Consider the following 18,150-nt stretch of genomic DNA (forward strand, 5'->3'; position numbering starts at 1 on the left):
GCCCAGCGCTGCAGATAAAATAGAAGTGCTCCATGAGGCACTAAGTCCAAAGTCCTTAGGGATTAAGGGGGCAAAGCTGGACCCAGGCAGGCCTGCACACAGGGCCCTCCAGCAGGGAGGCAGTCCCTCGTGGCTGTTCCTCCTGAGGCCCAGCAGCAGAAAGCCCCCCAAGCACAGGAACAGCACAACATCATGGGGTCAGAGCCCCTATATTTATATTGCATCTTGTCTTTGTCTGCCCTGGCAAAGGGCTTGGGGGAACCAGCAAAAACTGGTTCAGGGGGGAATTGGAGCACTTTGTCAGGTAGGGGCTCGTCATCAGACACACCACAGGGGGCGGAGCCAGCATTGTACAGGCTAGGCACAGTCCTATTAAGGGACCAGAGGCTTCTCCTAACACTACTCCAAATGCAGATGTCTCATTCAGCCTAGTGCTGACTCACCCTGCCCCTCCAGGAGCCACATACACCTCTCAGCCCCTGTCACTCCAAAGCCAGACATGCAATTCACATCAGGCAGGCAGACACATAGCATACAGAAATGTCAACTTCTAAAAATGGCATTTCTAAAATAGTGATAATAAATCTGCGCACACCATTGCGTAGCATTTATTATTACTATTCCAACCATACCAAACTTGACCCACGCTGCTCCTCTCACATCAGGAATTACCACTGAAACACTTATCAGGAAATCCCCAATGCATTCCTATGGGAGGGTAGCCTCACAGTAGTGAGAAACCAAAATGGCTGTTTGTCACTACCAGAACATGTCACACACTTAAGATACATGTTGTACCTTTTACCTACAATGCATTCTGCCCATTGGGCTACCTAGGGCATACCTTAGGAAAAAGGGGGATCACAGACATGGCACACACTTTAGATGCCACGTCACAGTGGCAGTAACACTGCGTGCACAGGCCCTCAATGGCAGAGGCCTGAGATAGGTTTGAAAGGCTACTTTGGGAGGTGGCACGATCAGCGCTGCAAGCCCAACAGTTCAATTCAAACCGAAATTGTGTTTCTTTAAAAAAAAAGGGGGGAGAAGAAAAAAAGAAAGAAAAAAGGGTAAGAAAGGGTAAAGAAACAAGGGACCAAATCAGATTTTTTTCAAATCATTTGGTCCCTTGTTTCTCTACCCTTTCTTACCCTTTTTTCTTTCTTTTTATCTTCTCCCCCCCCCTTTTTTTTTAAAAGAAACACAATTTCGGTTTGAATTGAGTTCTTTCTGTAAATGTGTTGAATTATGTATTCTTTCTCCTGAACTATTGTTTGGAACAATTATTCTCTACCCCTGGTTCAGGTGGGTGGGTTGCCTCTGTGGTTATACACCACCGCAAGTCCAACAGTAGCATTTCATTTACCAGCCCTGGATATATGAGACTCCACTTTACAAGGGACTGACAAGTAAATTAAATAGGCCAAACAGGTGTAGACCAATCTTACCAAATTTAACACAGAGAGCGCTCACACTTTACACTGGACAGCAGTGCTAAAGTGCCCAGAGGCCTAAAACCACCAACACCATGTCAGAAATAAGACTAGGAGAAAGGCAAAAAGATTAGGGATGACTCGACAAAACGGGCCAATTCCAACACTCACAGAACACCAGGGACTCAAGAAACAGGTTTATGATGAGAGTTCATTCAGTGATCCCAAGGGCATTAGAACAAGTGAGCAGGTCTTTGCGTCAAATGTCCCATGACTGCTTGAAGATCAAACCCTTCGGAGAAGCTGTTGTGAGAAAGAGAAATGGCATCTTTAGGGTGAACAACATCTTAAAGCAAGAGTGGGTTGGCATAGGTGTGTTTGCACGCTCCCAGACAAATACAGTGATCATGCGTTCAGACTTTTTACTACAGGGTCATCTAAACTGCTCTCTGTCTTTGGTAAAAGGAGAGTAGACTTTCACTCCATGCGGCTTGGTTTGGCAATGATCAAAGGTGGAATCAGAAGTGATTGGCACCTCACTAACATTAGATTACTAATTTAACCTTTATTTTCAGCATACAAGAACTCCATGAAAAGATGTCTATGTACATATAATCTCTCGGATTCTTCATTATTGAAGTAGGCCCGGAAGGTAATCTCAGGGAGTTTGCACAGTTTTTCCCTCTCTGCATAGGGAGCAAAATTCAGAAAACTGATCATAGTGGCACAAAGGAGAGTTTTTTCTCTCTTGTGGCTCACCAATGGTAAGTTGCCAAGCACAAGCGAGGAAAATCTAATGCTAGATCACCACCGGCGAGATTTTTCAGCGCGAACGGTAGTTGCCACTGCTCACATTGAGAAACTCGCCGCTTGTGTGCAGGAAGCTGCCACTTGAGTTCCTGCTGATTTTATGGTGTAGGACAAACACCCAGCACTAAAAAATTTTGTCGCTTCATGGAGTTTCGCATGGTGGAACTCTGCAAACTCCACCCAGGCTATTATTTAAGTTACTCATGGGTAACTATAGACTATTGTGCTCTGGATGACAAAATGTATGCAACAATTCTCTCTCTTGGGCTGTGGACTCGGCAGGTCATCGCTTGTCCTTTACCTGACCTTACCTTACTTGTTGGTCTTCCTTCCTCCCCTACTTTTGTTCTTCTTCTGTAATCTCCAATGACCCAGGAATGTGTTGCATAAGGAAGCAGGAGCAGGGCTCTGTTGCAGGGATTCTGCTCCTACATAGAACTGTGCACAGAGACCCAGGACCTCGGTGAATTGTGATGGACCAAAAATCTCACCTTACTACCTAGAACCCCTAACCGACTAGCATCAGTGTCTCATTAGCTCTTCGTCCTATAGCAAAGGAACCAATGATTAGACAACCCAGAACATGCGACTTAGGTTACTCTCAGGAATGGTGGGAAGCAAGAACACTCTTTTGTTTGTTATTCTCATAACAGTCCACAACATGGCTAAAAAAGACACGATAAAGTTTAAAATGTTTACTTTAACGATGTGCTCTAAGATGCAGTATTTTTGCTAACATAAGCAGCCATATGATTAAAAATAATACAATCAGCATTGTTACAATTCCATAAAAAACAAAAGGAGAAATCATATTATAATGATAGTGGGAACAGGTCCTATAGTGCCTTGTATGCCACCCTCCCTAGCTAGGAACTAGGTTTTATATAATAACAGAAGTTCTCTTAGGCTTGAATGGGGAACCCAATACCTCTAAGATCAGCAGAACTGAATCACATCAGGATCAGCAAAGCTCTCTCTCTCTCTGGAAACGGATTTTCTCCAAGTGCCCTAATCATGCATTCAGTGCAATATTAAAGGCGCTAGAATTTCAGTTAGCTGCAGCTGTGTGCATGTTTTGTCTAGAGCATGGGCCGATCAGCCTGTATAACAGCTAACATTGTTATGATAACCTTGGAGGCTTCAGCACTCACTGTGCAGACTAAGGTCGAGATGTAAGTCTAGGGACAGTGAAAACAAGCCATTCTCATGTGAAGAAATTCACACAGCCTAACTTACATCAACATTATATGCAGCGTTGGGTGGAAAAGCAGCAAAAAGGTAAAATGGTGTTTAAACTTCTAATAAGACTATGCTAATATAGCAATGTGTACAAGTAGGGCCATGCCTTCACTACAGCTCTAGGGGAGAGGGTACATACTGAGAAAGTCATTAAGAAGGGACGAGTAAATCTTAACTTAAGGCAATGTCAGAAGAGTTCAAGATCCGCCACAAATAAACCCCATTGTATCTACACAGTTGAAGAGAAGTAGAGTTGGCTGTTAACTAAAGTTAGTGGTCGTGCTCTGCTTCTGGAAGAATGACTGCTAGATGTTCTGCGAGACGTACACTGTATATACACCCACGTATACCTCTGTGAACCACGACAACTCCTTGCTGGAGTAACTATTATCCACCCAGGAAATAATATATGATGCAAGACCACTTTCAGGCTTGTCTCTCTTGTGTGTTTCTTTTGATATAAAAAAGAACTGCTAATAAAAAAAGATACAACCTTAGCCTCCTGTCCAGCATGATAGAAGCTGGTGCTATAGAAGGCGGAGCTTGTTCTAGTATGATTGGAACATAAGAACCACATAAGAACCTTCTTCCCATCGTGATGTCTTAACCAGTGTCACGGACTGAGATGGGCATGACCCAAAGGGCCGCCCTACAGACGGGGCCATGCTGTTAGTCAGATGACAGAACAGGGGAGTGGTTCAAGCTCTGGGGTTGGGGTTAAGATCCTCAAAGGCCTTTCTGTAGATGACCAGAAACAACAATTGTTGCCATAAGTGCTCGGTAACAGTCCAACCCCAAAATATGTGTGTGACCCACAAGGGAGTGCATGTCTGGAGCAGAAGTACAGCGCTCTGGACATATTGTATGTTGTCCTCCTGGTGGTATCTTCAAAGGAGGCACAGGGACATCTTAAGGATTTTGGGGGACTAGGGGTAAAGGTATTTAAGGGGCCACTGTTCAGAACAGCTTTGATTTATGATCCGGTTTCAGCTCTTTCATGCCCTCTTTGGCCAGTGCACAGCCACACTGGTACAAATTCTAAATCTATTTTTGTGCAGGAGGGTGCCACTTCCTGTACAAACACAATCATCCATGCAAAGTAGGTCCCTTTGCACCGTGGAGTGCTTGTATTGGTGTGCGGCTGCTGTTTTAGTGCTGACGCAGGGGAGAGCATAGGGGTGTGCCGTGTGAACACCTAAAAATGTTCGGGGATAGTTGTAGGAGAGCAGGGTCTGTTTCCTATGGTTACCCCCACTTTTTGCTGTGATTCTCTGGTTTTTTGACTTTAGTATGGCTGTGGCCCTGCTAATCAGGCCCACAGCCCAGCTGTTCGCTTTCTAAATTGATACCATGTACTTTAGGTACATACCAGATTGGTTACTGGGTCACCCTTGTGAGCCCCTGTATAGTGTACCCTAGGTACTCACGGCATAGGTGCACCCTAGGCCTACCAGGGGCTCCAGCATGTATTGTGCCACCCCTGGTTAGCCTTCTAAACTGACACCACAGGTCTGTACTTACAGCCTGGGTAAGGTGGTGTAATCACCCCTTACTTAGATATAGTATACCTATCTCTCTCTCTCTCTCTCTCTCTCTCTCTATATATATATATATATATATATATATATATATATATATATGTATATATATATATTCACTGAAAAAACCATAGGTTATAGACCATATATAGTTAGGAATTAGCATTTAAAAAACCTTATTTTACTCACACAAAACCATTGAAATTCCATATATAGTTAGTTGCACTAACTATATATCGCGCACCCGCAATCCACTGCTGATCATGTCACATATTACATCATTCATGACATGGTCAGTGACATCACTGATGACATCACTGATGACATCTCAAATGACATCACTGATGACATCACTGATGACAACATCCAGTGACTGTATGTTTCTGTAAAGTTAAAATATGTCTTACATATTGAAGAATGAGTGGATGTATAAGTGTCTGGATGAAGGATTTAGTAGGTGCGTGACTGACTGTATGAGTGAGTGATTAAATGTGTCTCACTGAATGCATGGGTTAGTGACTAAACTGTCTTAATTTGTGCATCATTATGTCTGTTGTGATGTAAACTGCTGCATGTGTTGATCATTAGCTATACGAGAGGCTATATGTGTTATTAATTGGTTGCCCAAGTATTTCTATGGGAGATTGAGTTTGTGTGGGGGTGGCTGGAAGGTGTGTGACTCTATGCATAGATGTGTGAGCAGTTTATTCACTAGGTGTATGAGTTCAAGACTGCATGTGGAAACAGCTACATGGGCAGTTGACTGTGTGCATGAGTGTATTGATGAGTGAATGGATATCTCAATGCTACATGTCATAGTAAGTACATATGTTAAACACAGTACATGTGAGAGTTGGCATATATAAATAACTGTGCATGAGAGCCACTGAATGAGTGAGTGGTTGTATCGATCATTGTGAACTTGTATCAGGGATTGTATAAGAGAGTAAATATGTGTTAGTATATGTTTCAATAAGTAAGGTGTGTTTAACTGTATAGTTGAAGAAATGGAGGTGAGATTGTTTCTTTGCATGACTGACTGGGTGTGTGAGTAACTCCATGGATGAGTGGCAGTGTGTGAGTGTCTGTATACACTGAGTGTATCTAAGGTTATATTAGAGTCTGAAGAGGTTTATCGTCTTAGCACAAGAATGATGTCAAATGAGATGTCATCAGTGATGTCATCAGTGATGTCATTTGAGATGTCATCAGTGATGTCATCAGTGATGTCACTGACCATGTCATGAATGATGTAATATGTGACATGATCAGCAGTGGATTGCGGGTGCGCGATATATAGTTAGTGCAACTAACTATATATGGAATTTCAATGGTTTTGTGTGAGTAAAATAAGGTTTTTTAAATGCTAATTCCTAACTATATATGGTCTATAACCTATGGTTTTTTCAGTGAATTTCAATGGTTTTTTAATAGCAAATATCATAAGCTGTCGAATGTCAAGTACGTGGTAAGTAAAAACATTTTCGTGTTTATGCACACTGATCTGCTTTGAATGCTGCCCCCCACCCCTCATTTCTATTAGGAGTACTCTCTCTTTGCAGATAGTGAAGGGTAGTTAACGCAGGCCTTTGCCCCCGTTGCCCCCGTTGTAATCCGTCGTGCCTGCTTCTCTCTCCATTTGATTGATTGTTCTCTTTGGTTCATTCTCTATTTACAAACAAGCACAGAGTCGCAATACTCTGTTTAGTCTTTGCAGATAGCGAAAAATCGTGTAAAAAAACAAAAGGAATCGAGCAAAATCAGTAGGCCACTAATGGGATCTCTTTTTGACCTCCCTAAAATAGAAACATTAGGAACAACCTGTTGATAATACCAATGTGTATGTACATAAGCGGCGTTCATTTGTGTTCACAGTACCCCTTGTTGATTGTTTGAATCGAGCATTGAATTGTTCGAAGTTGATTCTCTTAAGAATCTTCTCTGCCTGCAAACGAGGAAGAATAGGAATATTCTCTCTCCCTTTGCAGATAGTGAAGGGTAGGTAACGCAAACCTTTAACACGTCGTGCCTATTTCGTTCCTCATTGATTGATTGTTTCCCCAAACATTGACTGTTTGGGAATTGGTTCTTTTTGGAGGTATTCCCTGTTTGCAAATATACGTAGGAAAATCTTTGCAAATAGTGAAAGGGTACGTAATGCGGACCTTTCTCCCCCGTTGTAATCTGTCATGCCTATCTACTCCCCACTGATTGATGCACCTGTTTCACCCGGACCATTTACTAGAGATACGTCATCTGGCCCGACCAGAGAGCACCCCTAGTGAAAAGGACATATACAATAATAACGAAGTGATCACTGTATCCTGTTAACAGAAACTTTAGCATGAAACAACCTGGAAAGAAAAGAATAGGAAAACGAAAATCAGTAGGCCACTGATGAACATGAACTTTTATTAAACAACGAACAAAGAAACGATAACATAACGTAATGATAAAACCTATTAATGTCCTAGAAACAAGAAAACGTTAAAATATGCCAGTGGTGAGAGACCAGAAAAACAGTAAGAGAAACCAAATCACCCCTCGCTGTCCCACCGCCTGCCACGCCAAAAAAATCGATAGACTAGGGAAAATGCAAGTCAGTAGAACATCCGCCCCCACTCTGGAAACTTCCAAGGTGGGGCAGGGTTGCGGCTACGCCCAGCCGGGAGCAGCCCATATAAGGCGGGTCCTGCTGCCACGCCTCGGCCAGGAGATCCTAACGTAGGGTGTAGCCGGAGGAGAGGCCGAGGCCAGCGGGACCCGGCCAGGGGATTGCCTTTACAACGCTGAACAGTTGCAGGGGGGGGGAATGTCTCCTCGACCCTCCCCTCTCTCTCCCAGTCCGGCCGCGGTGGCCCTTGACAGTTTCAGGTAGTCCCGCCACATGCTCTTCCGGTCCGGCCACCAACGGTCGGGGGGCCGAGGCCGACGGGATCCGGCTGCAGCCGATAAACCAAGAAACCCATTCATGGGGCCAGAGCCAGGGGCGTCCGGCCGACATCTACCGGAAGCCCGGCCCGAAGACGGACGGGACACTTCTTCTTTCTTGAATAATGGCTGCGACAACACTGGGGGGGGATGTCTTGCACATGCCTCCGACCCCCCCCCCCCTCGTCCTCATCGCCTGGTCCGGCCATAACAAATCTCAAGCGAGACGCCGTGGGGTGCACTGGGAGGGAGAGACGGTGCGAACAGGCCTCTCCCGCCTCCCCAGGTGGAGGCTTCCCAGCTGCACCCTCAGCGCTCCAGGCGCCCGGAAAAGGGTTCTTCCACTGTGGCCATGCTGCAACGTCTCGCCCGGCAGGGTGGAGCCCGTCCGCTCATTTGACCCCGCGATCGCCAGTAGCTACCGAACTCTCAAAATGGCGGTCGACCTGGCAAGAGCGGGCCCAGCATAAAGAAATGGCCCGGTCACTGGTTGACTCCACCACCGTAGTCCTCCACGACCTTGAAGATTCTAGAGGAGCCGCGGGAGTCTCCGACCCCCGATGGGGAATGACTGCCATGATCGCCCGTGGAGTGACGAAACTGTATCCGCGGGACGTCGGCGCTCCCATGCTGGCGCCAGCCTCACTTTGAATTACTAGAATCCTGCAGACCTCAGTTCCGGTGAAAGCACAGTGTGACCCGGTAGGAAAAATTGTTGCACCCCCTCCCCTTTTTGACTGATAGTTCAAACCACCGATCCTTTCCTTTGCCCTTTTAACGGAACTTTGGACTGCCTCCCCCTCTTTTACATTTTCTAGAGAAAACAAAACATTAACCACTACATTAGCATAGCAGTTGACACCAGAACTGTTTTCAAATTGAAAACCAACAACATCTTCAACAGAATCCTTTTTGTTTCTGCTGTGACCCTGCAACAGCACAGGCATTGTCCCCAGCAGTAATTCTGCAAGGCCGGTAAGAATAGCTGTGGTGCCTACTGGACTCACTCACCCCCGCGGCGCCCCACGCCGTTATTTGCTGGGCGGCAACTTACTAGACATCACTTTCGTGCCATCTAGATTTCAGCGCGTTCTGCTGCCTTGGAACTATTCGCACAACAGACTGCTACTGACGACCCACCCCCAGGCAACATCTTCTGAATTTTCATAATTTGAAAGAACTAGTAACATGTCCTCATCAGGAATTCAAAAGAAATTGCCACGGTCTCTTCGTTGTTTAAATGTTTTTACTGTTTTTGTTTTGTTGTATATATTTATATGTTATTAAAGTTTTATATTCCTACTACTTTGTTGGAGTGCTATATATTTTTAATGTGACACATAATTGTAAAAACTTTGATGTACAAAGAGTCATTCCTGGAATCTTCCGCTTCAGGCTCGGTCCCCTCCCCAATCACAATACAGGATGGTTTTCAGATAGTAGGAACACGTGTGGTGTGACAGATCTCATCGGGTGTGGGCCTTGATCTACTATAACTCCTTTGAAGAGGGGTGATTCTTTACAGCTGGGACCATAAACTACATCTGCAGGGCTAGGTGATAGCCTGGACAATCGGACACAGAGGAAGAGGAGTGTCAGAGGGTGCGGTAGTGAATAGGGCGAAAGGGAGGTGTCGGGCGGGCACAGAGTGTGATTTTCAGGGAAGAGCAGCGCAGATGGGGGGAGGTTTATTGCCGATGCATAAGACAGAGAGCGGGGGTGACCAGTGCCTGGGGAAGATGCTTGCGAGGGTGGGGAGCCATGCTACGAATCGACAGCGTGCAGAGAGTGGGTCTGGTCAAGGCATCTAAAATGGCTGCCGTGCACGACAAAAGTGTGGCATTTCAAAAAAGGCAAGATGGCGCAGACAATGTTTTTCAACACTTCCTCATTTCCTTCGAATCGAACGTTAACAGACGTTGGTGCATATTACCAAAGTTAAGCGATATTTATCGCTAACGATGCTTACCAACGAATTTTTTACCGCTAAGCATCGTCAGAAATTATCGAAGATAAACCTTGCTATTATCAAGGTTTATCGCAAATGCGATAATAAACGGCCACAATGCATGAATATCGCTAAAAAGTCCGCGATATTCATGCATTACCGAGCTAATGCTCTTAGCCATGTTATCCACCTCCCATTGGATAACATGGCTAAGAACTGCTCAGGGCAGGTGTTACTTTTTGGAGATATTCGCGCTTAGCGCGAATATCTCAAAGTTGGTAATAGGAGATAGATATCTTGCATGTTGTAATGCAAATTATTGTGGTATATGGAACTCATACCATAATCTCTCAGGAAAGCAGAAACTGATCCTTTTGGGACCGCCTAAAAAGGCCTAGGGGGTGAGGGGTACTCTACTTTGCCCCCTTTTCACGTTCCGAACTATTTTATTTTACTCTCTTCTGTAATTACACAAAATAGCAGCGATAAGATGCATCGGAGACACACAGTGAGAGAAAGGAGGCCGGAGATGAAGAAGAGATGTCAAATACACATTGGAGATAATATAGTGGCAGAAGGGAAGTAAATATGAGTAAACTTACCATGTAACATAAAAATGTTGCACTCTATACTATAAGTCTCATTTTATACTACAATCACTTCGCTACAACCTCATAAATTAAAAATAAAAATGAATAATGTCTCAAACAATTTTTGATTTCTAAATATAAATTTATTCTTCAGAATTTTCTAAATTTGAAAGAACTAGTAACATGTCCTCATCAGCAATCTCCTCATTAAAAGTCTGCAATGATGATTCTTGTAACTCTATGGTCTCCAAACATTCGATAAATTCGCCATCAACAGATTGATCAAAAAAATCATTCAAGTCATCTCCTCCTTGTGACAATATTTCATTATTGGTGCTGTCAATTTCAATCAATGTAGTGGAATCATTCAAGTCATCTCCTCGTGACAATATTTCATTATTGGTGCTCTCAATTTCAATCAATGTAGTGGAATCATTCAAGTCATCTCCTCCTTGTGACAATATTTCATTATTGGTGCTGTCCATTTCAATCAATCTAATGGAATCATACAAGCCATCTCCTCCTTGTGACAATATTTCATTATTGGTGCTCTCAATTTCAATCAATGTAGTGGAATCATTCAAGTCATCTCCTTGTGACAATATTTCATTATTGGTGCTGTCCATTTCAATCAATCTAATGGAATCATACAAGTCATCTCCTCCTTGTGACAATATTTCATTATTGGTGCTCTCAATTTCAATCAATGTAGTGGACAATTCAAAAGAAATTGCCACGGTCTCTTCATTGTGAGCCATTTTATTTTGAAATTGCTTGCTGTAAATTGCAGAAAAAAATAATCACTTTCATTTATCGTTTTTAGTAATACATAATATAAAACTAACTTTATCAAGTATTTAGTATAACAGAAGGACTGCAAATAAATAACAGAAAACATTTTTCAAATTATCTTCAAGTGTACAACATAGTTCCCCTTACAAATTAACAACTCACCTTTTTAAAAGTAGGAGAAGTGTTAGTACTGTGTAAATCAAACACCAGAAATTCACCACCAAAAATTCCTCACAAATGTACCTCAGACAGTAGTATCACAAAATGGCTGTGGTTTCCTCTCATTTGACATATATACATAACCAATTAACTTTCATCACACACAAATACAAAACCAAAGTAACATTTTAATTGGTTCTAAATTTCAACACTTTCAAATGTGTTTTCCCCATGCAATTTTCCATAGGACATTTACATACGTCTACAGCCTGAATGGCTGAACGGAATTACACCAAACTTGGCAAAATGGTACATCAAACCTAAGAGGTCAGGAAGGATCTACTATGCCCCCTTATGGTCATTTCCCCCTTCGCTTTGGCCTCCTCTTGTCTCTCAATCCTACCGAGAGACAAGATGGCGGCCGCTACGGACTGTTTGGAATGTTGACAGACGCCGGAGAACCAATCAGCTTCGCAAAGCTCCGTAACGCGAAAAGTACGCGAAGCGGAGCGCTGTTACAGATATATATCTTTTTTTGAACGTTAATTTCTCAAAATCCACTGGAGCACACATATTGAGACCTAGCAAAGGCACATCGGGCTACCAGTCCCTAATATTTTACCAAGTTTCGTGCAAATCCATTCAGCCGTTCGATTATTATTATTATTTTTTTTTTTTGCCCCGCGGGGCCCTTTTAAAACCTCCACATCAAACCTAGGGGGTCAGCGAGGATCTACTATGCCCCCTTATGGTCATTTGCCCCTTCGCTTTGGCCTCCTCTTGTCTCTCGATCCTACCGAGAGACAAGATGGCGGCCGCTACGGACTGTTTGGAATGTTTACAGACGCCGGAGAACCAATCAGCTTCGCTTCACAAAGCTCCGTTGCGCGAAAAGTACGCGTACTGGAGCGCTGCCCGGTCCGCTGTTACAGATATATATCTTTTTTTAAACGTTAATTTCTCAAAATCCACTGTAGCACATATATTGAGACCTACAAAAGGCACATCGGGCTACCAGTCCCTACAATTTTGCCAAGTTTCGTGCAAATCCATTCAGCCGTTCGGGCTAAAAGTGAGGCCAACCGCCCTATGGAAAACTCAATGTTAAAAACACGTTTTGGGACCCCCCTTTTTTCTCGACCCCCCCTGGACGAACCCCCCCCCCAATTTTCAGGGGCTGCTCAGAAACAAAATGTGCCATTTTCCTGAAAATTTCAGCCAATTCCGTCCACAAACGCCAAAGTTATTTGACATAGAATTTTCAAAAATCCCATAGAGAAAAAATCCTAACTATATATACCTACTGGCGACCGCCAGTAGGTAATATATATACATATATATATATATATATATAGACACACATTAACCTATAGGTCACTCCTATGGCAGACCTTAACAATCCTGGAGGCAGGGTGCTTGGTTTTGTGTGAGAGGGTGCCCTAGCATGAGCTGAGTCCCTCTGCAGCTTTCGGAACCATCTCCTTATAGCTGTTCTATGATATAGTCATACCATATACTCTTTAGTGCATTATAATCCTCGCGGTTAATGCTAACTTTGGTTTGGCTTTATCAAAACATGTTGTGTAAGGTGTCAAACACTTTGGAATACTACCTCCCCACCAGTCCTGGCGGCGGGGGTAGCATTCCACCCTTCAAGAGGCAGAAGACATGTAGTTACTGGTTTACCCGGTCAAAGTTAAACAGAGCCCCAGCATCACAAAAGGGATGCTGCTGCCACAGACACGAGTCTGCCCTCCTGCTGCTGGGCGAAACTCCGGCAAGGGAGGCTTGGACAATAGGTTTCCTGTCCAGGGAGGTGCTGGCACCTCCCCAGACAGACTTTAGTGTATTGGGGCAGGGTGGGTTGCATTCAGTGAATGCTTTTCAGACACTGCCTGGGGCACACAAGGTGCTCCATGCATTTCCCAGTTCAAACCGGTTGCTGGGGCGCTCAGCCCCAGCTCTGGCGCGAAACTGGACAATGGGGAAGGGGTGTAACCACCCCCTCCCCAGGTCCACCCATAGGAGGGACCTTAGAGTCCAATCCCTAAACTTACTATAAGTATAGAACCCCAGTCCCTAGGAAATCAGATTACCCTGGACGAAACTCTGCAACATTTATCCTGAACCTTCGAAATTCCATTTTGACTGGAAGACGGAAGAAATCTCCCTTGTGGTCAAGGAGTGACCACCCTGTTCAAAAAGGCACCAACTGCATCGTTGCCGGTCTGCATTATCGAGGCTCCCACCGGATCCCGAAGAATCTGCGACACAGGACACGGACTTCCAGACATCTCTGACGCTGAACTGCGCTCCCAGGAAAGCTGAGACCTGTGGCGGACACGAGAGACGTGGGACCGGAACTCCTGGACATCCTGCATTTTGCAACCTGCACCTACTTCCTGAGGTATCCCGAAGTTGTGCATTGGAGTGCTTGAAGCCCCAGCCCAAGCACCTTTTGCACCAAAGCTCAGAGGCCCACACTCCATGAGTGTCCTGTGGGCCCGCTTTGTGCATTTCAGCTCGACGAGTCACGGTTCCTAGTCTGTTGGCTAGTGAGCCCCCAGGAAGACCAATCCTTGAAATACTCCAGGCTTGCTCCAACTTCCCTGCAAAGAAGAAGTTCCACAGACCTTGCTGGTCTGCAACAGAGCCAATCTTGACATCTTGCGTGGATTGCGTTTGCCAAGGCTTGTTGGGTCCAATCTGGATACCGACACGGCAGTCAACTAGATCCTTCGTGGGACAGCTGGAATCCAGCTCCTGATTGTCGTTGATGCCTCCTGGACCTAGTGGCTGAAGAGACAAACTTCACCTTTTCACCTGAAATCACCCGACGTCTGATGGCATCTTCCTATCGCCGCCCTGGTCACTGGCAAGTGGCCCAGACTCTGTCCCCTCTGCTTTCAGGTTCTTCACATCTCTGATCCACCCGGACACTTTTCCTCTGGTCGCCTGCAGCACTTCTTCGCAGCTCTCCATTGGAATCGATGACGAAACCCTACACGAAAAGTCACCTATGCACCTGGCTTCCCTGGGTGAGGTAACACAAGTACTCCGGTGCTCCCGTGGGTATTGACTCTCCAAGTGTCCGAGTCTAAAAGGATTCCATCGCAGTTCACCTCCTTATTCCCTTAATTTGTAAAATTGTAACTTGTTCGTTCTCCATAGAAAGTCAATGGTACCCCGCGGCTGTGTTTAGACACTGCACGCGTCTCCCGTGGACCTCCACATTCTAATCTTTGGTTGTTCCTAGAAGCCCCAGCGATTGCCCAGGCCCTAGGCCTGCTTTCTATTCCTCACGTGGTTCTTATACCACTATTTTAGTATACGGTTTGTGAGGCCCCCAGGGCAAAACGTTGTTCCAGGCCAGATCGGATCCTCTGGATTGATTCGATGCTCAATGAGGTCCACCTCTCAACCGCCCCAAGTCTGGCTTTGAACAATACACAAGACACAAGAAAAAAGAGGAAATGATTACTAGCAAGACTTTTATCTCTCCCTGTAAACTGTATCACACCACCCTTTACTTTACTAACCTGTAAAAGAAAATAAAGAAGACTGGATTTCGGGAGTAGTGTGTATGGGACCTCTATACCTTCAAGGAGCTGTAAAACAACAAGGATATTTATATCCGTCCTCTCTATGTGCAACAGCAATATATTCTTTCTAAATATCTGGATATACCTGCCAAGAGGTGAGGAACCACTTCTGCTCATACACAAAGCCTGTAATAAGAAAGGAACAGCGTGCACTGAATGAATAAAGGTCTTAAGCCTTATGCTTTTCTTTCATGGAAGCATATCGCAACATCAGACATCAGGCAATAGTATTTATCCACATTTGAGTAATAAGTAAGCAAGAGTTACGTCACTCCCACTAATCACTGCATGAACTGGAATCACGAGTAATACTCTCTTTCCACTAAGATCAACTGGTCTAATAATTCTTTCCCTCGCATGAACTCCTAAACAGCAAATGAAAGAGGGAGTTTGCCAACGTCGTGGACCAGGGTCAGCGGACTCGATAATTCTCGCCTCGGTGCCTACTCTAGTCAGAAACCACACTCGGCAACTCTGGGCATCAGCTTGCCTCATCTTCACAACGGCCCCCCCAGACCGCCGGGGATGCTTGGTCGCACCTTAGAGATACCCATCAGGGACCATCTCTCAGGGTGAGCCAGGACGGGTTCCCCAGCGGTCGAAGCGTGGAGATACTCCTCCGGGAGTTTGATTCCTAGCGCTATATAAACCCACAATTAAATTAAATTAAATTAAATTAAACGTAGGGAAATATAGACCCAAAGTGCCAAAAGTACTGTTGCGCATCTACTCCATGCAACCGCCAAGACTGGATCAGCCAGCCGTTGTGTCAAATCAATGAATGTACTCCCAAATATCCGATACGGGGAGAAACATGGCCCAGGGCAGAAATCCAATGAAGCAAACAATAATGTAAACTTGGGCGCAATTCCAATGAGTCTGGCAAGAGGATGAGCGGTGCCAACGGCACCCTTACCCTACGATTGACTCCACAGCTATGCCCCTACAACGCGGAACTCCTCCGGAATAATCGGCAGCGATTCTCCTCGCTGTCCGATCTAAAAGCGCTTCCGCATCACGTGACGTCGGCAGCGTTCCGACCACGTCGTGCGTCGCGCTCAGGACTCTGGGTAGTGTAGTTCCTACACCATCAGCGCCGGTCTGCGCGATCGTCGCCTTCGTGTCCCCTGACAAACGTATACTAGGGCATTACTGTATATTGTGCAACTTATCGTATGCTAATTAAGTTCCTTGTATTGTACTTTTACCTCTAATCTCATAAAGAGTGCAGAGGGGTTGTGTTTAGAATAAATAAATATATATTTGATATATACCTTGTGTGGTGTGCTTTCATTTAATCATTCAAGAGATTATAAAAGGTAAAACAACTTGCTTAACTCGTCTCCAAGTCTTAGCCTGAAGGCTGCTCTCCACAGCTACCACTAGGATAGCTTTCTATAAGGTTGACTTTATAACCTACCATCAATAAGGGTCGATTGGACTGGTGCAAGGTGCCCACTAGAATAGTGGACATCATATACCAGGCCAACTTCTCACAATAGTGATGTGTTTTTTTCAATATTATTAATATGCAGCAGCTCACTAATATTATCACAAATAATCTGTGTGCCCCCCTCCTATTTTTCATATGCAAGGTCCTGTTTTGATCTGAAACAAGCTTTGTTTATGGATATTGCATGGTCACATCACTCACATTAAAAATAAATGTAAGGAAAACAGTATTCCAAACAATCTGTTCAAGAACTGTGCAAGGTCGTCAGGACAACACTCTCTACAGAACAGAGCTGGCTCTATCAGTGGACCCCCTGAGGGCCCACTTTGTCCATGCCTTGAAACATCTCTGGGTGGACAGCTCCCAGTCTAGTGAAGGCCAGACTGTGCTGAATTCCATGGGATACTGCCCAAGGAGGGTCTTTAAGAAACCCCCAAGGCCAGACTGTGATGAATTCCAAGGGATAATGCCCCACCAGGTGAAAACGTGGGGCAGCTTGGAGCCGTGCTGTATGCTGTACGAGCACTGCTGGTCGGAGTTCAGGACACGATGGCAGTGGATGGAGCAGAGGGGTTTGAACATATATATAACTGAGAAGTGTAAGAGGAGACGACGCACAAGTCAGTGCAAGCTTTTCTTCAGAATCAGTGGAGCTCCCTGAGAATGAGTGCAAAAAAACAAATCATGAGGGTAGCAGAGGGTGGACCACAGAGCTCCCCACATTTGTGCTAAATGTCTTTTTATGGTGTTGACTCTGACATAGACTTTGCTTCCTCTCAGGTGGGTGGAAACGTGGATGGAAACTTTTTCAGCTTCAGGCTTCTGTACGAAGAAGGTGATGAGGACGGGGACTGCGTGCATTGGAGAGGAGGCTCATATGGGCCAGTTGAAGGGTTTCCAAATTGTGTCTTCACTGGAGGAGTCGTCAACTTCTTCATGGCGCACACAGTCAGGGTACAGAGTGTTGGCTTTGACCCCAAGCTGGCAAGAGTTGCACACACAGGTAAGATGATGCCTGCTTCTTCACTCCCTGTCTCATCATGTCCTATCCCTTGTCTGTTGGGACTTCCTCTGTGTACAGTATTTGGGCCCAGCTCCAGTGTCCGACTGACAGCGTCAGATTAACCACACAGAAGCCATTTTGTTTTCAGAAGACTGTCCCCTATTGAAGCTTGTTGGCCGCTTCCTCACTGCATCATACCAACATGGCAGCAGTGCACTTCCATTATGTAAACCTGTTGCAACAACTTTGTCTGATTTCAAAGCCCCTTGTACCCATCATGCACTGCTTGTGACCTTACATGTTACTTTGGGAACCGCGGTACTCAGTAGTAAGTACAACAATATTGTTTTTGAAATGTAATGAGTGATGTCATTATTTATGTCATTAAAAATGTCATGAGTAATGTAATATACAAAGTCATAAGCAGTGCATGATGGGGCCGCAAGTTATAGTTAACTGACTTACCTATAATGTATTTCAGTGTTGTTTTTTTTTTTACTTTAGTACTTGTCTCATTTTAACACCCAACTAAAATGTCACTTTACTCTTTGTATTTTTTCTGTACTTTTCCAGGGGTATTTCTGTTCATGTTCTAAATTGGCCCAGTGCCTAATGTCCTCCGAGCTCAAACCCCTCCTGCTCAAGGCCTTAA

General features: G+C 44.8%; 1 protein-coding gene across 1 annotated transcript in view; it reads left to right on the plus strand.

Annotated features, from left to right (window-relative positions):
• Positions 1-18,150, plus strand: part of LOC144762101 (beta-1,4 N-acetylgalactosaminyltransferase 2-like) — a 335,968-nt gene that overhangs the window by 305,928 nt on the left and 11,890 nt on the right. The window contains exon 9 of the mRNA XM_078647224.1: positions 17,276-17,498. Within this exon, the coding sequence (XP_078503350.1) occupies positions 17,276-17,498 (223 nt within the window). The remainder of the gene's footprint in view (positions 1-17,275; positions 17,499-18,150) is intronic.

Source organism: Lissotriton helveticus, chromosome 6 (genome assembly GCF_964261635.1).
Source record: "Lissotriton helveticus chromosome 6, aLisHel1.1, whole genome shotgun sequence".
Lineage (NCBI taxonomy): Eukaryota > Metazoa > Chordata > Amphibia > Caudata > Salamandridae > Lissotriton > Lissotriton helveticus.